At 47.2% G+C, this 24,550-nt stretch overlaps 1 protein-coding gene across 1 annotated transcript; it reads left to right on the plus strand.

The window, feature by feature from the left end:
- The first annotated feature begins 2,240 nt into the window (after positions 1 to 2,240).
- Positions 2,241 to 17,182, plus strand: LOC129711584 (proteasome subunit beta type-7-like). Its single transcript, XM_055659306.1, has 8 exons — positions 2,241 to 2,395; positions 4,398 to 4,491; positions 5,594 to 5,691; positions 7,033 to 7,173; positions 9,206 to 9,321; positions 11,707 to 11,765; positions 14,254 to 14,405; positions 15,839 to 17,182. The coding sequence occupies exons 1-8, from the start codon at positions 2,331 to 2,333 to the stop codon at positions 15,948 to 15,950; spliced, it is 837 nt and encodes a 278-aa protein (XP_055515281.1). The 5' UTR covers positions 2,241 to 2,330; the 3' UTR covers positions 15,951 to 17,182.
- Positions 17,183 to 24,550: the final 7,368 nt, after the last annotated feature.

Below are 24,550 nucleotides of genomic sequence, written 5' to 3' on the forward strand. Positions count from 1 at the left end.
CCCTTGATGAAGTGATGGCAAGTGGGCCCCTGTTAAATGATAGCATTGTAGTTGTGGGCGGGCCCCCTTTGTCTCCTGGCAACCAATATTTTTAGACCCAGTCCGCCACTGCTTGGGTCATGGGTCAGTGGTTGGACTCTAGAGGGAAGTCTCGATCGGACTTGACAAGTGGAAAGAATATTTCTACTCAGATTGATAAATACAACTCAGCCATTTAGGAAGATGCATGGCAATATTCTTCCCTCAGAGGGTTGTGTGTCCTTGGAACTGTAAGTCTTTGGAACAGGCTCTCAGAAGTGCAGTGGAAGCAGTCTCTGAGTGTTTTTGAGAGGCTTCCCCCGGGGAACAAGAGTGGACAAGCGAGGAGAGGAATGGTGGGTGGAGGCCCGCAGCTGCCTGGGGCTCACCCTGAACAAGCACCGCTCATGATACCAAGATCACAGACTGGGCTTTGAAAATGGCACCAAAGCATAGCGATTCTTGCATGTGGGATCAGTAGACTATTTCTGTACAATTTGCTAATCAGGGATAGCAATACTCGACTGGACTGTTTGTAAGAATAGGATTTCACTGTATGTTTGCACTTTGCACATGTGACAATGAGAGCACCATTGTATAAAACCACCATTGAACAAGCCACTGACTGGTCTGAACTTCAACATCCTAACAGCAGGTGGCAGCAGAGGACCATAGATACCACAGATCTCACCTGGTTAGAGACCCTTTGGCCCATTGAGTCTGTACTAGCTCTGCAAGAGCAATCCTGCTCGTTCCACTCCCCGCTGTTGCCCCATGGCACGACATATTACTTTCTTTCAGATAATATCCCGCTCTCTCTTGAATGCAATGAATGAAACTCACACCACCATCAGCTCTGGCAGTGGATCACTCCCTCTGGCTTTACATTGAAAAAGGATGGGTAACGTTTCGGTTCGAAACCCGTGACTCTTACATGAACTGCATGGGCCCGAGATATTGTCATCTACTTCGGAGTAATTATCCATTTGTGTGAAATTGTGGCATTGAAACGCGTTGCTTTCTTTGGAAGTGTTTGTGGATCTAATGACACAGAATGGTTCCATGATGGATAAGTGAGTGTTTAACAAACGGTGACATGGATATCCGGCTTTCAATATTTGAAACCTGACTGCTAAGTAACAGGTTTGTGGGGATTTTAATATTGGAACAGTGTATTTTTGGAAAGTAGGTCAGATTAGATGGTCTTAGCAATGAACTTGGACAGACTTGCAGGATTCCTGTCTTGCTTTGAATTCTATAATTGTATGTTCTTGAAGGAAATTAGAGCTGACTTATTGCAGTGTCTTCAGTAACATGTTGTTCCTTGTGGGAAAGAAAGCTGCCTGTGGGTATTAAAGACAGAAGCTTATTTTTGGTTGATTTTCTGTTAGCCTTTTGACCCTGATCTGCACACGCTCAGTGGCTACTCTCCTGACGGTGAACCCTGCATTCTTATTTGTCATCCCCGCCCTGGGTTTAGAGTGGGTTGCCCTGGTACTTGGTTGGGTGGCCAGTGGGTCACTGGCATTGCCCATTGATGCCATGCCCTACTCTTGTATCAGATGGTACTCACTACATTGGGCTGGTGCTGAAAGTGGCATAAGAAGTGGGTTGTGGAAGGTTGGATGACTGGTGAATTGCTGCCTTTGGTCAGGATTCCTTGCTGATTTGAACATAGAACTTAGAAAAGTACAGCACATAAGATTATTAAGGGTTTGGACGCGCTAGAGGCAGGAAACATGTTCCCGATGTTGGGGGAGTCCAGGACCAGGGGCCACAGTTTAAGAATAAGAGGTAAGCCATTTAGAACGGAGATGAGGAAACACTTTTTCACACAGAGGGCTGTGAATCTGTGGAATTCTCTGCCTCAGAAGGCAGTGGAGGCCAATTCTCTGGATGCTTTCAAGAGAGAGTTAGATAGAGCTCTTAAAGATAGCAGAGTCAGGGGATATGGGGAGAAGGCAGGAACGGGGTACTGATTGTAGATGATCAGCCATGATCACTGTGAATGGCGGTGCTGGCTTGAAGGGCCGAATTGGCCTCCTCCTGCAACTATTGTCTATTGTCTATTGACCAGATTCACCAATGTAATGATGCACTGATACACAGCGGTGAACTCTCTCACTGTTCATCCCATGTCCTGGTCGGTGACGGGCTGGTTTGGAAAGAAGTGATTAGATTCACAACAGCCTGAGCTCTGACTGCTGTGCAATCTGAAAGCCATCTCATGCAAGTCTGTTTGTTCCAATCACAAGAGGTTGTGTTTAATGATGTGAAAGTGAAAGTGTTAGAAGTGAGTTGTCCAGATCAACATGAAGAAGGGCAGCAATCTCCTGAGCACACCCGCTGGGGGGTTCAGCTTCGAGAACTGTGGCAGGTGAGGAGATGGGCTGGAGTGGGGGGGGGGAGTGGGGGAGGAACTGGTTTGGGAAGTGAACGGATTCTTGAATGAAGCACAAAGTGAAAGAAGTGGTGGTGAGACTGCTGGCTGTCTGATGCCTGGACTTTCATTCCTTTGCTCCAACCCTTACCCCCCTCGATCAGTCCCAGACCGACTGAAAGCAGCAAGGGGCAGGGTGCCCTGTGCACAGACAGAGTGGGCTTCAGATGAGGGGACCGTGGCCTGCTATGTTGGACATTTCAAACAGAGGTTCACCTAAAACTGAAACTGAAAGCAAGCCAGTTCTGCATCAGTGGCCGACTCAGTTTCAAGTTCTGTTCAGACTTGTATGAGTCTCTCTCTCTCTCTCTCTCAACAAACCCTCTCTGAAATACTCTACAGAAAGCATTTACTTCTTGGGCCCCATTTTGCAGGATAATTGAGCCCCTGTCCTGCCTCCCCTCCCCCTCCCATCCACACACCTCTTATGTATTTTGTCTCGCCTTTCACCTCGCTTCCCCTGTCTTCCTCCATTTTCCCGCCTCCACCACCCTTCACTCTCACCTCCACCTGTAGACGGACATGTGGCCCAGCACCCTTCCTTTCCTGACCTCACCTCTTTGGTTTATCGCCTTGGTTCGATTCTATGCCCTCGATCGTCCACTGCTTATTTAATAATTGATTGATTGGAGGATGTAGCATGCAGACAGGCCCTTCGGCCCACCGAGTTCATGCCGACCATCCATCATCCGTTCACACTATCCCTGTGTTACCCCACTTTCGCATCCACTCCCTACACACACACACACACACACACACACACACACACACACACACACACACACACACACACACACACACACACACACACACACACACACACACACACACACACACACACACGCAGGCACACGCACGCACGCACGCACACACACACACACACACACACACACACAAGAGAATTTCCAGAGGCCAATTAAGCTACAAATCCGCATGTCTTTGGGATGTGGGAGGAATCTGGAGCATCCGGAGGAGTTTGCACGTGGTCACAGGGAGAACGTGCAAACTCCACACAGACAGCACCCGAGGTCAGGATCAAACCTGGGTCGCTGGTGCTGAGAGGCAGCAGCTCTACCAGCTGTGCCATTGTGGTGAGGATAGATTTGAAGGTGGGGTGGGATGCAAGTCATATCTTGATCTTGTTGTTTCATTACTTGCCCCCCCCCCCTCACCGCAACATATTCCCCCATGATGCTTATGTCCCACAAAGTATCAGGATGAAAGACTATGAGTAATATCTCACCAATTAAATGTTCGAAAATTAAGTGCTGGAGTAACTCAGCGGGTCAGGCAGCATCTCTGGAGAAGGTGACGTTTCGGATCGGGAGTTATTCCAGTACTTTGTGTCTTTTTTTGTAAGAAGGGCACCGGCCCAAAACATTGCCGATCTATGTTCTCAAGAGATGCTGCCTGACCTGCTGAGTTACTCCAGCAATTTCTGTCTTTGTTTTGTAAACCAGCATCTGCAGTTCCTTGTGTCTCGATTAAATGTTCTAGTCTGACCCTCGTACCTCAGTCTGAAGACACAGCCCAACCTGCTCAATCGCTCAGCAATATCTCAAGTGCTCAATATTTCAAAGGCGGCACAGACGAGCAGCGGTAAAGTTGTTGCCTTTCAGCGTCAAAGACCCGTGTTCGACCCTGACTATGGGCGCTTGCCCGAGCAGAGTTTGTATGTTCTCCCCGTAACCTGCATGGGTTTTCTCCGGGCGCTCCGGTTTCCTTCTACACTCCAAAGACGTGCAGGTTTGTAGGTTAATTGGCTTCGGTAAAAAAATTGTAAATTATCCCCAGTGTGTGTAGGATCGTGTTAATGCGCAGGGATCGCTGGTCGGCGCGGACTCGGTGGTCCGAATGGCCTGTTTCCGCACTGTATCTCGAAACTAAACTCTCCGCTACCCACTCCCTGTATTTGATTAAAACCCTTTGTGTGTTTCAGGAACACGGCATTGGAGGAGGATCTGCAGCAAGGGGGTCTCAAAGCTCCAAAGCCAAACAAGACAGGGACCACCATCGCTGGTGTCATCTTCAAAGTAGGTGTCCAGCAAACCCCGGCCATCACCAACTCTCCCCGGGTGGTCTGGAATATCCAGGGATTATCGTCAGATCCACAGATGGCAGGGTGCTGTGGTGACCAACATTAACACCGATAGACCTAACAATCCAGTAGCACAACTTCAAATCCCATCCTGGCAGCTGTGAAATGTATTTATTTTTTGGTTTAACCATATAACCATATAACAATTACAGCACGGAAACAGGCCATCTCGACCCTTCTAGTCCGTGCTGAACACATATTCTCCCCTAGTCCCATATACCTGCGCTCAGACCATAACCTTCCATTCCCTTCCCGTCCATATAACTATCCAATTTATTTTTAAATGATAAAAACGAACCTGCCTCCACCACCTTCACTGGAAGCTCATTCCACACAGCCACCACTCTCTGAGTAAAGACGTTCCCCCTCATGTTACCCCTAAACTTCAGTCCCTTAATTCTCAAGTCATGTCCCCTTGTTTGAATCTTCCCTACTCTCAGTGGGAAAAGCTTTTCCACGTCAACCCTGTCTATCCCTCTCATCATTTTAAAGACCTCTATCAAGTCCCCCCTTAACCTTCTGCGCTCCAAAGAATAAAGCCCTAACTTGTTCAACCTTTCTCTGTAACTTAGTTGCTGAAACCCAGGCAACATTCTAGTTTAGTTTATTATTGTCACGTACAGTAAAATACTTTTTGTTGCATGATATCCAGTCAGTGAAAAAGACCATCCGTGATTGCAATAAAGCTGTCCACAGTGTACAGATACAACAAGTCAGCTCAATATTACCAGCTCAATGACATAGAGTGATGGGGAATACATTTCCGAATGTCAAAAACAAAAGAAAAAAAACATTGTCCCATTTTTTCTCAATTCTTTCACCTTGTGTAAATCTGAGGCTGTGATGAACATAGATGTGGCTATTTTGGCAGACATGGACCCTGGGCTTGCTCCAGGCAGTTGGGTGGGGTGCATGGAGGGGAAATTGGCAACATCACAGACTCGACCCGAAACGTCACCTATTCCTTTTCTCCGGAGATGCTGCCTGACCCGTCGAGTTACTCCGGCTTTTTGTGTCCATCTTCCTGTGTTGTGTAGGACGGAGTGATTTTGGGATCTGATACACGGGCCACAAATGACATGGTCGTGGCTGACAAGAACTGCATCAAGATTCATCACATCGCTCCAAACATTTAGTAAGTCTTGTTTCTTGGGATTTCCAGGATCTAAGTCATGTCAAATCACTCCCTCTGACAGTCGGACTGTTGTATGACCTCTCCTCTTCGCCTCCCCTGTCCCAGATAAAGCAGCCCTTACAAAATTCCTCATCGCTAGGATTCTCCAGTTCTTTCAAGATATCTTCGTGAACTTTCATCAAACCTTCTCCAATGCAATCACACACTTCCAGAGACCTGGAGAACAGAACTACAGACATTATTCCACCTCACCAATGTTGTACACAGTGCCCACATAACCTCATCCCCATTTTTATTCTCTGCCTCAACTAATAATGAAAAGCATCCTAGCTGCTGCTCTTAGCATTTATCGACCTGTTCCTTCCACACTGTGGATGTGTTGAGGTACACTCCCTCTATTTCTCCACATTTCTCCAAGTATCGGACATGCCTTGCCCTGTTTCACTTCCTAAAATACAATTCATCTGGATAACATTGTATTTCCTGCTCAACTGGCTCAACAACACAGGAACAAGCCCCTCTGCAAACAATGTCTGTGCCAAATATGATGCCAAGTTAAACTAGTCACCTCTACCTGTATGTGATCCTTATGAAACTCCAGTGGTGAAGTCCTCTATGAACAAATCTACCCCAGCTTCCAGCCAGAGCCAGCCTTGGATCAGGATTGCCACTCTACTTTGGATCCCAGTCTGCCATGCGGTGTCCTGCCAATGGCCTTGCTAAAGCCCATCGACCTCACTGCCCTCAGTGACCCTCCTTCTCACCTCCTCATGTTCATCAAGCATGTCAGGCAGGCACTACCGTTCATCGAGTCATACAGTCATTCAGGCCCTTTGGCCCAACTTGCCCATGCCAGACAAGATGTCCCCCATCTACACTAGCCCACCTGCCCGTGTTCGACCCATATCCCAATGAACCTCTCCTTTAGGAAATGCCTCCTGATTATCCTCAGCTGAACAGTCAATTAAAATTGCAGTTTTATACCGCACGTCAGAATTGTTCCAATCACTTGCCCATCGATAAAGTTAACCAGAATTGTTATTATGCCATATTTGTACATATGACAATAAACTGAAGCTCTCATTCCCCCCTCACACTCTTTGTGACATTCACCCACTCTCTCCCTGTAATGTCCACTCCCTCGTCCCCCCCCCTCTCTCTCTCACTCCCTGATTTTTTCTCCCCCCCCCTCCCTGATGTCCAACCATTCTCTCCATCCCTGATGCCCACCTCATCTTCCTCTCTCTCTGATGTCCACTCTCTCTGATGTCCACCTCCTCTCCCCCCCTCTCCCTCTCTGTCTGTCTCTGTCACGTCCACCCCCTGACTGTGTGTCCCCAGTTGCTGTGGAGCAGGAGTGGCCGCAGACGCTGAAGTGACCATGCAGTTGATCGCGTCCAACATCCAACTGCACAGCCTGTCGACCGGGCGCCAGGCTCGAGTGGCGACTGTCAACCGGATGCTGAAGCAGATGCTGTTCAGGTGTGAGAGCGAGTTGCCTTTGGTCATCGGTCAGCTGTGAGGTCCCCATGTTCAGTAGGAGTAAACGGGTCCTTTTCACAATGGCGGGCAGTGACTAGTGGGGTACCGCAATACTCAGTACTGGGACCCCAGCTATTTGCAATATATATTAATGATCTGGATAAGGGAATTCAAGGTAATATCTCCAAGTTTGCGGATGACACTAAGCTGGGGGGCAGTGTTAGCTGTGAGGAGGATGCTAGGAGACTGCAAGGTGACTTGGATAGGCTGGGTGAGTGGGGAAATGTTTGGCAGATGCAGTATAATGTGGATAAATGTGAGGTTATCCATTTTGGTGGCAAAAACGGGAAAGCAGACTATTATCAAAATGGTGGCCGATTGGGAAAGGGGGAGATGCAGCGAGACCTGGGTGTCATGGTACACCAGTCATTGAAGGTAGGCATGCAGGTGCAGCAGGCAGTAGAGAAAGCGAATGGTATGTTAGCTTTCATTGCAAAAGGATTTGAGTATAGGAGCAGGGAGGTTCTACTGCAGTTGTACAGGGTCTTGGTGAGACCACACCTGGAGTATTGCGTACAGTTTTGGTCTCCAAATCTGAGGAAGGACATTATTGCCATAGAGGGAGTGCAGACACGGTTCACCAGACTGATTCCTGGGATGTCAGGACTGTCTTATGAAGAAAGATTGGATAGACTTGGTTTATACTGTCTAGAATTTAGGAGATTGAGAGGGAATCTTATAGAAACTTACAAAATTCTTAAGGGGTTGGACAGGCTAGATGCAGGAAGATTGCTCCCGATGTTGGGGAAGTCCTGGACAAGGGGTCACAGCTTAAGGATAAGGGGGAAATCCTTCAAAACTGAGATGAGAAGAACTTTTTTTCACACAGAGAGTGGTGAATCTCTGGAACTCTCTGCCACAGAGGGTAGTTGAGGCCACAGTTCATTGGCTATATTTAAGAGGGAGTTAGATGTGGCCCTTGTGGCTAAGGGGATCAGGGGGTATGGAGAGAAGGCAGGTACGGGATACTGAGTTGGATGATCAGCCATGATCATATTGAATGGCGGTGCAGGCTTGAAGGGCCGAATGGCCTACTCCTGCACCTAATTTCTATGTTCAGTCGGGTTCAAGTGTGTCGTTGCTTGGGCCTGGGGTGTGTGTGGAGGGGGGGGGGGGGGGGGGGGGGAGAGAGAGGTTAAAGCCTCTCAGCAACATTGCCCAGATCTCATTTAGCGAGGGTGAATTGAGTTTAGTTGAGTTGACTTCATCATCAAGTGTACCGAGGTACAGTGAAAAGCTTTTGTTGCGTGCTAACCAGTCAGCGGAAGGACAATACGTGATTACAATCGAGCCGCCCGCAGTGTACAGATACATGATAAAGGAAATAATATGGGTAACATTTAGTGCAAGATAAAGCAAAGTCCGATCAACGATAGTCCGAGGGTCCCCAATGAGGTAGATAACAGCTCAATTCTGCACTCTGTTCAAGAAGGAACTGCAGATGCTGGAAAATCTGAGGTAGTCAAAAGTGGTGGAGAAACTCAGCGGGTGCAGCAGCATCTATGGAGTGAAGGAAATAGGCAACGTTGGAAATAGGCAACGTTTCGGGCCGAAACCCTTTCGGGTTTCGGCCCAAAACGTTGCCTATTTCCTTCGCTCCATAGATGCTGCTGCACCCGCCGAGTTTCTCCACCACTTTTGTCGACCTCCGATTAAGTGCAACATGTATAGAACTAGTTTACTGAGACCATGCACAAGAGTCGCCAGGTTTTGCCACCATTTTCGCTGCCGGTTTTAGCATCAGCGTCTATGGAATGAAGGAGGGTCTGAAGAAGGGTTCCAGCCCAAAACGTTGCCTATTTCCTTCGCTCCGTAGATGCTGCTGCACCCGCCGAGTTTCTCCACCGCTTTTGTCCACCAACTCTGCCCTCTAGTTGTTGGTAGGATTCCTCCTGGGGGTAGTGCCCAGGGTTGGGGTGGGGAGATGGACAGAGCAGGTTGAAGTGTAACATCATGCTGTCTGTCCGCCCAGATACCAGGGTCGCATTGGAGTGTCAGTGATTGTCGGCGGAGTGGACTGCACGGGACCACACCTGTACTCGGTGCATCCTCATGGTTTTGCGGATGCTCTGCCCTTTGCCGCTGATGGTAAGGAAGTCAACACTCAGTCTACAGAGTGAACACACAGTGGTCGAGCAGGAATGTATAGCAAGGAACTGCAGTTGTTGCCTTAAACCAAATATAGACACAAAAAAGCTGGAGTAACTCAGCAGGACAGGCAGCATCTTTGGAGAGAAGGAATGGGTGACGCTTTGGGGGCAGGTGTTGCATCTTCTGCGGTTGCAGGGGAAGGCACCTGGGAAGGGTGGGTTTGGGTGGGAAGGGATGAGTTAACCAGGGAGTTGTGGAGGGAACGGTCCCTGCTGTAGGTGGAAAGGGATGGAGATGGGAAGATGTGACAAGTGTTGGGATCCCGTTGGAGGTGGCAAACGTTTCAGAGGATGATGTGTTGATGGAGTGAAGGGCAAGGACTGCGGGGAATATCTGATAGACTGCAAATACAAGGGGACCAGGCCAATACATTGACCAGTGTGGGTACGTTGACAGGTCTGGCATGACCAGGGTCACTCACTGTGCCCACCTCATGCACGGGCACTGGGTACCAGAGGGTGCCCATCACCCCATGATTGCAGCCTCTGGCAGTGATCACTTTGGGGGGGAGGGGAGATAACATCACAGGTCTTTAAAATGATGAGAGGGATAGACAGAGTTGAGGTGGACAAGCTTTTCCCTTTGAGAATAGGGAAGATTCAAACAAGAGTACATGACTTCAGTATTAAGGGACAGAAGTTTAGGGGCAATATGAGGGGGAACTTCTTTACGCAGAGAGTGGTGGCGGTGTGGAATGAGCTCCCAGTGGAAGTGGTGGAGGCAGGTTCATTGGTATCATTTAAAAATAAATTGGATAGGCATATGGATGAGAAGGGAATGGAGGGTTATGGTACGAGTGCAGGCAGGTGGGACTAAGGGGAAAAAAATTTGTTCGCCATGGACTTGTAGGGCCGAGATGGCCGGTTTCCGTGCTGTAATTGGTATATGGTTATATAGGCCATTCAGCCCTCGTTCCAGGAGATCACGGCTGATCCTTTTGCTCAGCCCAACTATCCTACATTCATTTCCTGCGCCCTGTCTCCCTTAATATCTAAAGCATGACCACCCCCGGGCCGCGGAGCTTGAACCGCGGGACTGACTTACCATCGCCCAGTGGGGTATCGCCTCAGCGCAGAGGGAGAAGAGGAGGGAAGAGACAGCAACCCTAAGACTTTTGCCTCCATCACAGTGAGGAGGTGCTTGGTGAACTCACTGTGGTGGATGTTAATTTGTGTTTATTGTGTGTTTTGTTGTTTATTATTACATGTATGGCTGCAGGCAACGACATTTCGTTCAGACCGAAAGGTCTGAATGACAAATAAAGGATTCAATTCAATTCAATTCAATTGATCTCTACGTGGAATACGCTCGATGACGGAGTCTCCAAGCCCTCATCACAATCGAGATCAATGATTTGAAAGAGAAAGTCAGAGAATTGTGGAATGACACAGTGCAGTACGGGCTCTTTCAGCCCACCTTGCCCTCACCGACTGTGACCCCAATCTATACCAGGGCAGCACGCTGGTAGAGTCGCTGCATTACAGCACCAAAGACCCGGGTTCGATCCTAACTATGGGTGCTGTCTATACAAAGTTCGCTCATTCCCCCTGTGGGTTTTTCCAGTTTCCTCCCACACTACGAAGACGTCCAGCACAGGTGTGTAGGCTAATTGGCTTTGGTAAAATTATAAATTGTCCCTAGTGCATAGGATGGTGCTAGTGTACGGGGTGATCGCTGGTCAGCAGGGGCTCAGTGGGTCGAAGGGCCTGCTTCCGCGCTGTATCTCCAAAGTCTAAAACCGATCCCATTTGCCCTTAGTAGACCGATATCCTAACCGCATATCCTGTCTATGTACCTGTCCAAACACCACCTAAACCTTGTTGTATCGGCCTCCACCCTCTCTTCTGGCTCATTCCAGATGCTCTCCACCTCTCCACACCCCTCAGACCTCCTGTGCCCACTCGTTCTGGATTTACTAACCCAGGGAAAAGTATTCTCTCCATCTCTATCCTATCTAAACCCCTCATAACATAGCGAATGCTAAATTCTTCAAGCCCTCCCTGTTTTTCTCCGCGATTTCCAGTTTTGCTATTTCTTCCATGAAGATATCTGCTTAGTTTTCTGCCATATTCTTATTCCCCAGTATACATTCTCCTGTCTCCGTCTTCACATTGACATTTGCTAGTTTCTTCCATTTACATATTGACAGGCAATGTGTTTCACCTTTCTACATGTCCGCTGCAAATCTACAGTCAATCCACTCGTTGCTTATCATGGCAATAGTGACAATCCGTGGACACTGTTGTTGGAGAACCCAGTGCTAGGAGTTGCTGGTCTTTCACTGGGATGATAACCAGTGCCTGCTTGCTCTGTCTGCTACAGGTTCTGGAGCAGCTGCTGCCATAGCTACATTGGAGGATCAGTTCAAGCCAAACATGGAGGTAAGTGCAGTGCAGTGGAGTGCAGTGGAGAGATAAGTTTATTTGGCCTTCCCATCACAGCAATGTGATGGATGTTTATGTTAATTATGTTGTGTCTTGGGTCTATTTGTTTGTAATGTATGGCTGCAGAAACGGCATTTCGTTTGGACCTCAAGGGGTCCAATTAAATGTATCTTGATCTTGAAGAGAGGATCACCGTGGCCAATGCAACGTCTCCAGCCCTGACCACCCCAGACCCAACAATGGATTCTGATTAGGAAACCCCCTCCAACCAACGGGACAGATGCGTGATAAAGCTGAGAACTACGTTCTGCATTCTGTATCTTGCCCTTTGCACTACCTATTGCACTTGATCATATTTATGTATATTATATCTGATTTGAATGGATAGCTTGCAAACTGAAGCTTATCACAGCACCTCGGTACATGTGGAAATAACAAATCTAACTTAAACATAGAAAATATGTGCAGGAGTAGGCCATTCGGCCCTTCGAGCCTGCACCGCCATTCAATATGATCATGGCTGATCATCCAACACAGTATCCTGTACCTGCCTTCTCTCCATACCCCCTGATCGCTTTAGCCACAAGGGTCACATCTGACTCCCTCTTAAATATAGCCAATGAACTGGCCTCAACTACCTTCTGTGGCAGAGAATTCCAGAGATTCACCACTCTCTGTGTGAAAAATGTTTCTCTCACCTCGGTACTAAAAGACTTCCCCCTTATCCTTAAACTGTGACCCCTTGTTCTGGACTTCCCCAACATATAACAATTACAGCACGGAAACAGGCTATCTCGACCCTTCTAGTCCGTGCCGAACACGTATTCTCCCCTAGTCCCATATATCTGCGCTCAGACCAAAAACCCTCCATTCCTTTCCCGTCCATATAACTATCCAATTTATTTTTAAATGATAAAAACGAACCTGCCTCCACCACCTTCACTGGAAGCTCATTCCACACAGCTACCACTCTCTGAGTAAAGAAGTTCCCCCTCATGTTACTCCTAAACTTCTGTCCCTTAATTCTCAAGTCATGTCCCCTTGTTTGAATCTTCCCTACTCAGTGGGAAAAGCTTATCCACGTCAACTCTATCCACGTCTATCCCTCTCATCATTTTAAAGACCTCTATCAAGTCCCTCCTTAACCTTCTGCGCTCCAAAGAATAAAGCTCTAACTTGTTCAACCTTTCTCTGTAACTTAGTTGCTGAAACCCAGGCAACATTCTAGTAAATCTCCTCTGTACTCTCTCTATTTTGTTGACATCCTTCCTATAATTAGGCGACCAAAATTGTACACCATACTCCAGAATTGGCCACACCAATGCCTTGTACAATTTTAACATTACATCCCAACTTCTATACCCAATGCTCTGATTTATAAAGGCCAGCACACCAAAAGCTTTCTTTACCACCCTATCTACATGAGATTCCACTTTCAGGGAACTGTGCACATCGGGAGCAATCTTCCTGCATCTAGCCTGTCCAACCCCTTAAGACCACAAACCTATAGCAACGGGATATTATATCCATTTTACATTTGTTTCCCTTCAGCTGAACAAAGCGACCCATCATCCCTTTGTTAAACAGCTTTCCCAACACTGGGAGAATCAAAATCTTTCCCATTACTATCAGAGATGTAGATAGTTTGTGGTCTTTGCTATCGTGAACAGCAAAGCACGTCTGGGGTCTCTTCCCTCCCAGTTCCCACAACCTAAAACATGCCATTCGCCCAAATCTCCTTTTCTTTACTCAAACCATCTGTTGTTATAATGTGTTGGGCTAATCCTTGGTTTAATCTGGTTCTGCATCACACCGACCAGTGATCTGATTATTGCAGGTGGACAAAAGTGCTGGAGAAACTCAGCGGGTGCAGCAGCATCTATGGAGCGAAGGAAATAGGCAACGTTTCGGGCCGAAACCAAAGGGTTTCGGCCTGAAACGTTACCTTGGGTTTCGGCCCGAAACGTTACCTATTTCCTTTGGGTTTCGGCCCGAAACGTTACCTATTTCCTTTGGGTTTCGGGCTGAAACGTTGTCTATTTCCTTTGCTCCATAGATGCTGCTGCACCCGCTGAGTTTCTCCAGCACTGTTGTCTCCCTTCGATTTTCCAGCATCTGCAGTTCCTTCTTAAACACATCTGATGATTGCATCCCTGAGCACTGGGCCACCAGTCCTGAGTACCAAATTATTCCAGTCTTAAACCCTGGTTTATTCTAACCCTGAGCACTGGGTCCCTCCAGCACTGGGTGACTTCAACACTGGTCCACTCCAGCACTTGGCCGATGAGGGTTATTCCATCAATGTACTTTGGGTTATTGTTCACCGAATCCGTTGGTCACGGCTGCTTTGGTTCGGGTGCCTCCAGCTCCTATGCTCTGGGTCAGTCCCACCCTTGGTGTGTGTGTGTGTGTTTGTGTGTGTGTTAATCCTGCCCTAACCCCATGTACACCATGGAAAGCTAAGAGGCCACCATCTCACCTGCAGGAAGAAGCTGCCAAGCAGATGGTGAAAGACGCCATTATGGCCGGGATATTCTGCGACCTCGGCTCTGGGAGCAACGTTGACCTCTGCGTCATCACCAAAAACAAGGTTACGTTTCTCCGAGGATTCGATTGCCCCAACGCAAAGGGGGAGAAGTAAGTACCCAAACCCCCCGGGGTCATTCAGCAGAAGCCAGGGAACATCTGGGGAATCTCTGGGCACAGCTGGAAGGGCAGAGTTGGAAGAACAAGGAGGGCTTGGAGGAATAATAATAATAATAATAATCTTATTTATATAGCACATTTTCAGTCAACTTGCATTGACCCCAAAGTGCTTCACATAATTACATTACATTACACACAGGCAAAGGTGGGTGAAGTGTCTTGCCCCAAGGACACAACGACAGTATGCACTCCAAGCGGGATTCGAACCGGCTACCTTCCGGTTGCCAGCCGAACACTTAGCCCATTGTGCCATCTGTCGTCCCAGAATGCTGCCAACCCTGGCCACTGGGCAAGGGAGGACGAGGGGGGGGGGGGGGGGGGGAGTTCTGTTGGGAATGACCAGGGGGTCAACCTGCAGCTTGTGCGTGGTCGGGAATGTCCAACACTGGGACTGAAACCATTAACATTCTGAAAGGAGAAGTTTGGAGAGAAAATGTTCCTGTTGGCTGGATCGTGAACCGTTGTAAGGGAAGGAGGCGGAGAGTTCCATACACAGGGAGCCATTGTCTGCACGTACTGCCTCAGGTGCAGGAGAAGCAGATCGAACTGTGCTCTTCCAAATGGCATTGGATGAATGTTTGTAGGGATGGGAGTTGAAGGGGAAAGGACCGAAACGTCATCCTATCCATGTATCCTCAATGGGCCAAATGGGATGTAATGCTGAGCCTTGGGAAGGCATTGGTCAGGCCACATTTGGAGTACTGTCAGCAGCTTTGGGCCCCATGTCTGAGGAAGACGTGCCGGCGACAGAGAGGATCACGAGGAGGTTGACGAGAATGATCCTGGGGTTGACTGGGTTAATGTATGATGACCATCTGATGGCTCTGGACCTTTACTCTACTCACTGAAGTTTAGAAGGATGAGGGATTGAGTTTAGAAAGATGACCTCATGGAATCTTACCGAATTGTGGAAGGCCTGGGGAGAGTGGATGTGGAGTGGATGTTTCCACTAGTGGGAGAGACTAGGGCCAGAGGCCACAGCCTCAGAGTAAAAGGGCGAATCTTTAGAAAGGAAATGAGAAGGAATTTCTTTAGTCAGAGGGTGGTGAATCTATGGAATTCACTGCCACAGACGGCAGTGGAGGCCATCGTTGGGTATTTTTAAGGTGGAGTTTGTCAGATACTTGATTGGTATAAAGTACATGTATCAATGGTTGTGGGGGAAAGGCAGGAGAATGGGGTTGAGAGGGAAAGATGAATCAGCTGTGATTGAATGGCAGAGTAGACTCGATGGGCCAAATGGCCTGCTCCTCCTATAGCTTAAGGCCTCCTTCCGTCGGTGTCAGTCTGAACCCCACCCTCATGCTGTGACTTCCATCCCCACCAATGTCTATTGATCTCATTCATTGCCACTGTTTCCACAGGAAGGGGGTGTACCGTTACAAGCAGGGCACCACAGCTGTGTTGTCTGAGTCCGTGACTCCGCTGCAGCTTGAGCTGATGGAGGAGGTTGTGCAGAGGATGGACACTGAGTAACGAGCCACGTCCCGCCGCTCTCCACAAGGGGGCAGCGACAACATGCCGCCGCCGCTGGGAATGGGCGCATTTTACAGTATATTTTCCTCAGCTTTTCTCACACGAATCACAGACCAATCAATTGTATCGCCTTCACTTAATACAGACACCGAATGCTGGAGTAAGTCAGCGGGTCAGGCCGCATCTCTGGAGAAAAGGAATAGGTGACGTTTTGGGTCAAAACCCTTCTTCAGACTTCACTTTCTGCGCTTCCCCAATCGCACTGAGTGAAGAATGGTCTAAAGAAGGGGTGCAAACCAAAACGTCACCTTTTCCTTTTCTCCAGCAATACTGCCTGCAGCTGCGCCAGGATTTTGTGTCTATCTTCGATGTAAACCAGCGTCTGCAGTTCCTTCCTAAGCATCGAGTGATGTGTTTGGTGTCGTTTTCACAAGGGCGCGGCAATATTATGGATTCGGGACAAGTCCAGGCGTCCACCCCAATGGGCTGATCCTGCCTGTTCCCACTCCCTGGGTCATATCCTCTCATGCGGCCAACACCAGGCCTCATTCTTGACCACTCTTGGGGTCCCTTGCTGACCTCTTGACCAATACCAGCACGTTGGCCTCCTCTTGGGTAATGTTGGGACATTCGGTCTCCATCTTGGCCAATCCCAAGGTCTCCGGCCATCTTCTCAACCAATCCTGGGATCTTTCGATCTCCCATCAGCCAATCCCAAGGTCTCTGGCCACTTTCTCAGCCAATCCTGGGACCTTTTGGTCTCCCACCAGCCAGTCCCAGAACTTTGGCCACTTTCTCGGCCAATGGCGGCGGGACCTTTGGTCTCCCTTGAGACCAATCACACAACCTCTGGTCACCGGCTCGGCCTGATGTCACATCTCCAACCTTCAGCATAGCTGCTCCAGGAGTCCCCAACCTCTGTCCCAGGTTTTCTGTCCAACCACCCAGACCACACAAGCCACCTCTACCAAGGATTCCAGGAATCAAACCCGCCCTGATCCTGGATTGCGTAATTTGCGTGGCAAGGACACATAAGTGGGACAGGGCCTTAATGAGCAGGGAGGCGCATTGAACAATAAACAGCCAACACTGAGGAGAAACACTGACAGACATGATTTAATGGCATGGTTTAAATGCTTTGAAAGAAGAAGAAAAATGTTTGTGTATTTTAAGCAGTTTCCGCTGAATAATTGTTTACAAATTGCAATACTTCATAAAACTAATTTTACTTTTCCGTAGTTTTATCTGTTTTGTTTAAAACTGAACCGCGGTGATCTGAAGTTCATCTCAACACTTTGGCAGGATCATGTTCGGAAAAAAACATCTCCAAAATATAGGGTTGATAAATTGAAGGACGGGTTTAACAATCTGAGATGCCTCATGACTCTTTAATAAGTGGTGATTTGTCATATATTTACATACTTTCCAACAGCGTTGGGAGTGTATTAAAAATAACCGGGGGGAAAAGAAAGATTGGTTCATTGTCAAGGCAGGCTCGTTCACACACAGTACTTCCAGAAGCAGTCCGAGAAGTTGTTGCGTTTTTTGTTTGGTTTCCTGCTCTTTCCGGTGAAGAGATCGTCAGCTGCTGCTTCTGCGTTCCTTCCATACAGAATCTGTCGAGGGAACAGAATGGAACCAGTTCAAAAAATCTTCCAAAACGTGCATTTCTCCAGCCTCCATATACTTCCATTTCCCACTCCATAATCTCACATCCTTAGGGATGCCTGCCCCAGCTACACACCGCCATCCACTCCTGTCTGGCGATTTGATTACAGATTGCTTTGGTTTTACAAAGCAATTACAATTTTGTTGTCTGCTTACTTTAAGAAACCAACCCTGACAGGGTAACAGAGAGGAGAGGGGTGGGGGCAGGAGAGAGGGTTAACAGAGAGGAGAAGCGGCAAGGTGAGGGTGATGGAACACAAAGGGACAGGCAGCAGGTCAGGGGCTGTGTTCTCACCTCTCCCAGGTTCCTGGGGCTGATGTCGCTGATTTCCCTCAGACCTGTGGACAAGGAAGGAACATCTAGTTCAGCTCCTGAATCCAGTGTAAATACCGACGCAATAAGACATGAAGGTGATCCCGAGGTGTCGCGATGGAATATCCATGTAGAGAGCCGGGCAACAAATAAACGGACACAAAGTATTGGAGGAACCCAGTGGGTCAGGCAGCATCTATGGTGAACATGGATAGGTGATATATCGCAAAGGGACAAAGGCCGGACATTTCAGTGATGTTCCCCCTTGACCTTCATGGCATCTCCAGCATCTTCTATCCCTATTTTCTAGTTCACAATACAAGTTGTGGGCAGAGGAAATCCCCTCCGCACTGTCCCATCAAACACTCCCAGTGCGGGCACTGAGTGTGCTATAGTCAGAGTACAACTGTGTCTCTGTGCTGCCCCCACCATGTACAAGGGACAGAGCTGGGGCAGACATCTCATCATAGGAAACACAAGGAACTGCAGGTGCTGGAATCATGGGCAAAACGCAAAGTGCTGGAGTAACTCAACGGATCAGGCGGCATCTGTGGAGGAAATGTACGGAGACGTTTTGGTTTCTTGGGCCCTTTCTTGAAGAGTCTCTAGATGCTGCATGACCTACTGAGTTCCTCCAGCACTTTGTTTTTTTTTTAATCTCTTGAACAGGTTTGCACCGAATGTGGCCACACTGCCTCTAGAGCAGGAGCAGGAGACTTGTTACCTCGTTCTGGCTTGAGACAAACCCTGGGGCTGGATTTACAACGTCCCTCGATACTGTTGTTTGCAGTGAGAATCCCAATCACAAGATTCACCGAGATATCAACACTGAGCCCCACCTTCATTCCCTGGCATTCTACACAGCTGACTGGGGGGCCCTGGCATGTTGGCACAGTTGTGTAATGATGCACTGGTGTGCTAGGTGCAAAGATGCGGTGGCGCAGTGGTGCAATGATGCACTGGTGTGCTAGGTGCAAAGATGCGGTGGTGCAGTGGTGCAATGGTGCAATGATGCACTGGCGTGCGAGGTGCAATGTTGCAGTGATGGGGTGGCACGGAGGCGCAGTGCACTGTACCATTCTTGTGTTGTTCAGCAGCCTCCAGCTCCCTGATGGCATCATTAAGGTTGTCCTTGACCATCACAGCAGATCTCCAGAGAAGCAAGCTGTTGTCCAAGTCTTGCAATTTGTCCAGATTTATCACCTGATTTTCCTCTCTGGACACTGGAAGCAAATGTCTGAAGTGTTAGGGCACTGGAATATGGAAGAGTGACGACCATTTGAACCATCATAACCTCCCTCCCCATTGTGTTCACATCAAGCCACATCCAACATTTCTACCACAGGCTCCTGCCTGTCACCTGAAAGTCTTAACTACTTCACAATAGTATCTCATATTAAGATATTTTTGTTCTTAATATTTCCAAACATCATTCCAGCTCCGTGTTTCAAAAATCCAACTGCATTCAAATTCCTTACTTTAAGTGTTGGTCGACGCTTCTGTTGAAAATACACTCCCTCACGTTTCTGCACCTGATCACAAGACTGTACCCCAGAGAGAGTCAGTGTCTACAGAACTCTACCCAGGAGAGTCAGTGTCTCTGGAATTAGCATCATGGAACCTATGGACTGCAATGAGGTTTTGTATCTGTGCAACCAGATGCAAAGATCCAGCATCTTTTATAACAATCCAACAGCAACTTTCATCTTTACATTTTTAGCAAAGTTAAGTTGCATACAGGTATTTTACGTGTGTGTTATCGAAGGAAATTAAAACAAGAGAGCTGCATATTTATGTGTGGTCTTAGAGGAATAGATACATTCAGCATGGAAACAGGCCATTTGGCCCAACTTGTCTTATCGAAACATAAAATTATAAAAGGTCTGGACAAGCTAGATGCAGGAAAAATGACCTCAATGTTGGGCGAGTCCAGAACCAGGGTCCACAGTCTTAGAATAAGTCTTTTAAGTCTTAGACCACAGTCTTAGACCTCAGTCATTTAAGACTGAGGTGAGACCCTTCTTCAGAAGAAGGGTTTCGGCCCAAAACGTTGCCTATTTCCTTCGCTCCATTGATGCTGCCGCACCCGCTGAGTTTCTCCAGCATTTTTTGTCTACCTTCTGTTCTGTATTCATGCCTACTGTGTTCTGTTGTGCTGAAGCAAAGCAGGAATTTCATTGTCCTATCAGGGACACATGACAATAAACCCTCTTGACTTGACTCTTGACTCTTGAATCAATCACTCTTGAAATTCAACTTTGTACAATCAGATCTCAAGATCAAACATCTGGTTCAAAGTTAGAATAGATCTTAACTCCATCCTTTCTAGGAACCCTATCTTAACACAAAATATTAGATTTATTATTATTAATTCAATTATAAACTCTAGACTGCAACATTGAGATACACAAACTTATACAAGCATAACTATTTCTTATTTATAACTCACCAGAGCAAATGCAAAGGAAGGCATGGATTTATATAGCACCACCACAGAAGGTCCAAACATACTTTGATAAGGTATTTTGCACAGTTCTAATGTACAACACGCACCAATCATTGTGATAAAGACCAGATAGTCTTATTGAATGATGTTAGTCGAAGGATCCTGTTAATCCAAACATCGGGGAGAATTACTGGTTTCTCATCAACTTGGAGGATGGGATCTGAAAGGCCACTTGAAAGACAATAGGACCAATCCAAAGCTTGGATAGAGTGGTTATGGAGAGGATGTTTCCGCTAGTGGGAGAGTCTTAGACCAGAGGTCATAGCTTTTTATTCTAAAAGGACGTAGATGAGGAGGAATTTTTTTAGACAGAGGGTGGTGAATTTGTGGAATTCATTGCCACAGAATGCTGTGGAGGCCATCAATGGATATTTATAAGGCAGAAATAGATAGATTCTTGATTAGTGCTGCTGTCAGGAGTTATGGGGAGGAGGCAGGAGAATAGGGTTGAGAGGGAAAGATAGAACAGGCATGATAGAATGGCAGAGTAGAATTTGATGGGCCGAATGGCCCAATTTTGCTCCTATCACTTATGAATTTATCAACCATACCATATTTTTACAATGAGGTACCTTAACCTGATGCTTTGGAATTGTGGGTGAATGATGGGCTGTGACGAAGGACTCGGTACATGGTTGTCCTGGATCTCTACACCCCAATTCTCCCTCCACCAACGCTGCTTACCTGCTCTGTACCTGGAGTCTGCGACAGGTATGGCGAAGACATAGGATCCGCTGAGCAGCAACACGCCAGCCAGGAGCACGGAGGACATGATGGACACGGTGCTGGTGTGGGAGAGAGCACAGCAGTGTGCACCTTGTCCTAAACATGGTCTTTATATTCCCCGCTGCCTCTTGCCCGTCACAAAATACAGAGCACGATCAATTAATTATCTTCAGGTGGTGACTCCGATCAGCCCTGCTTTGTGACTCGACTTCAAGGATAAAAACCAGAAAGCAGATGGGACACAGATTTACTGCCCTCACCCACTAACAGTTCCAGAGAATAAACATATATAATTTACCTCTCACCGTCAGACCTCAAATTTAAAGAGTCATTTGTCATTCACAAGCAAAGAGTCGTAGATTTATCCCTAAGTGTTTGACATGATACGTGGATATTATTGAATGAATTAAACTTGCTCTCTTCTTAAAAAGATATTGCAGTGAAAGTTTTATGAAGAACCCTCTCCCTCTTAACTTCCATCCCTTACGTTGCACTCTTTCCCTGTCAACTTATTGTTTGCATTAAGATGTCTCTGTACCTGCTCCCAACTTTGCTTCATCTCATGACTTCAGAGTAACTTTTAAAAAGCTTTTTATCTTTAGCTAATCCAGCATCTTCCCAACTAGATCCCTGGTCTTTGTCCCAACTGCTTTCTGTGGGGGAATTCTGCACTTTCACCTCGGTCCAGATAAGGAAGTTTGGCTGAATGTGAAATCAAAAGAGAAAATACTGCAGACAAATGGGACGAGCTGAGGTGGAGTATCTTGGTCGGCATTGGACAAGTTGAGCCAAAGGGCCGGTTTCCGTGCTCCATGACTCCATCATATCTATCTGATAGAAGTTTTCCCCATTTTTCCCACTCCCTCCACATCCTTGTTGAAAATGTGGAGGTGAGAACTGTTAAACGTGCAAGGTCAAACTCGAAAGTTCCCCCAAATAAATCTCACGTGGCTTTTCTGCCTCTCAGTTTAATTCTTCCGGAAAATTGACCTGTGCATCTTCTGAAGAAGCATCCCAACCCGAAATCCTGACCCGTTGAGTTCCTCCAGCACTTTGTGCTTCACTCAAGATTTCAGCATCTGCACTTAGAAACATAGAAACATAGAAATTAGGTGCAGGAGTAGGCCATTTGGCCCATTCAATATGATCATGGCTGATCATCCAACTCAGTATCCCGTACCTGCCTTCTCTCCATACCACCTGATCCCCTTAGCCACAAGGGCCACATCTAACTCCTTCTTAAATATAGCCAATGAACTGGCCTCAACTACCTTCTGTGGCCGAGAGAATTCCAGAGATTCACCACTCTCTGTGTAAAAAATGTTTTTCTCATCTCGCGTCCTAAAAAACGCTGGGGGTTCTCCCGACGCCGGAGTACCATCACCCGGCGAGAACATCGGGCGCCGTGGCGGCGACCCTTATCCCGACTTAATTTCCTTCCCCCACAGTAATCACTGTGTTTTATACTTTTTTCTTCATGAATACTTTTTTTTTTTTGTTAATGATTCCTAAAGTCTACTTTTAATAATTTATAAATTTGTACCTTTATTCATTTTCTGTGATCCATTCAGACACTAATTTTCCAACTCAATACAGACTAGGCAAGAAACTACTGGCTTGTATGACTCAACTCGGTGGTAAACGGAGGCGTGTGTGGCCTGCAATACAGATTAATGCCTCTGAATGTCATTGAATGATATTAATTGTAATACAGTATATCTTTGCCTTAAATAAATTGAAAGTAAAACATAAACAGGATAAATAGGTAGGACAGCCAAAAGTCAGTAAAGTTGACTTTGGTCTCTGACTTTTATAGCAGGCTGCTTGCATCTGTGTCTAAACACCTCTTGTATTTCCCAATAAAATGTAAAATAGATGTGACAAGCCACACCTGCGCCAGGAGACCAAAGCAATATTTCTGCTGTATAAGGAGTAATAAAATATGGAGCATTGGTCTAAATAAATAATCTTTGGATGTCATGTTCTGCAATAAAAATGCTAAAATTGAGTCTATAAACGAAATTAAAGAAAACTTGAGGTAAGAGGTAAAAGGAACGCAATGTAACCTTTGGTTGTGCTTTTAAATCAAGGGGTGGACAGCTGGAGTGGATGAATCCACAGTGGTGAATCAGAGGAACAATAAAACTGACCCCGCGTTCTCAACCACAGCTTTTCCATCGCACTTGCCAAGTACTAAGGGTCATCTCATTCCTCGCGGCCCTTGGATCCTGAAGATATTGTAGTGCCCATAAGGTCATAGTTGCTAAGGCTAGTGTTGTGCAGTGTTCTAGAGCACGATAGTTGCTGAGAAGAAGCTGTTCTTGAACCTGGTGGTCATGGTTTTCAGGCTCCTGCACCTTCATCCCAATGGTAGTAGTGAAATGAGAGCATGGCCAGAGATGGTATTGGCTGCTTTATTGAGGCAGCATCTCCTGAAGATCCCTTCGATGGTGGAGAGGTCGGCAACCATGATGGATGGATGGGTGTCTACTGCTCTGGAACTCCCTCCCCAATAGCACAGGGAAGTATGTTCACCAGACGGCCTGCAGTTGTTCAAGAAGATAGCCCAGCACCAATGGTCCATAACAAAATAGAGATTGGGGAATAAATGGAAACATTAAAAGAATGTCATGATTCAGCTCGACATTGATATCAAGGAGAGTGACTGTAGACACAAGGAACTGCAGATGCTGGCTTAGAAAAATGATACAAAGTGCTGGAGTAACTCCGCGGGTAGGCAGGATTTCTGGAGAACATGGATAGGTGACGTTTCTGGTCTGGTCCCTTCTTCTGACTGATTGTGGTGGGCGGGATGGGAAAGCTGGAAGAGAGGTGGGTTCGGAACAAAGGCTGGCAAGTGATAGGTGGATACAGGTGAGGTGAGGTGAGGGGGGGGGGGGGGGGTTGTGTTGAGAGGGGTCAACGCTTCCAGTTGTAAGACGTTTCCCATTATTTGGAGACAGCCCAGTAACAGTATGACCAATCAAAAGCGTCATTGCTTCAGAAACCCAGTGTCAGGTATACAGGCAGTTGTAGGGTGGCAAATAACAGGGAGTTAACAGAGAAACTCCAGAGACAGGGATGTGGGAGCACAAAGGGGAAACTTCACAATTGAATCGAGAGTCCCCTCTCGGCCCCTAACAGCATTGATGACCAGAGGGATATTGGGGTCCAAGTCCATAACAGTGGGGAACTTTGATTCCGCAGGGTGGGGATGTTTATGTTAAAGACCATCGTGTTCTGTGTTCTTTTTTATCCGTATGGCCCCAAATTTCACTGTATCAGTTGGTGCATGCGACAATAAATGTCTCTTGAATCTTGAATCTTAACTCTCTGAAAGAAACAACACAGGTAGATAGATAGGGTGGTGAAGAAGGCGTATGGTCT

Source organism: Leucoraja erinacea, chromosome 30, assembly GCF_028641065.1.
Source record: "Leucoraja erinacea ecotype New England chromosome 30, Leri_hhj_1, whole genome shotgun sequence".
NCBI lineage: Eukaryota > Metazoa > Chordata > Chondrichthyes > Rajiformes > Rajidae > Leucoraja > Leucoraja erinaceus.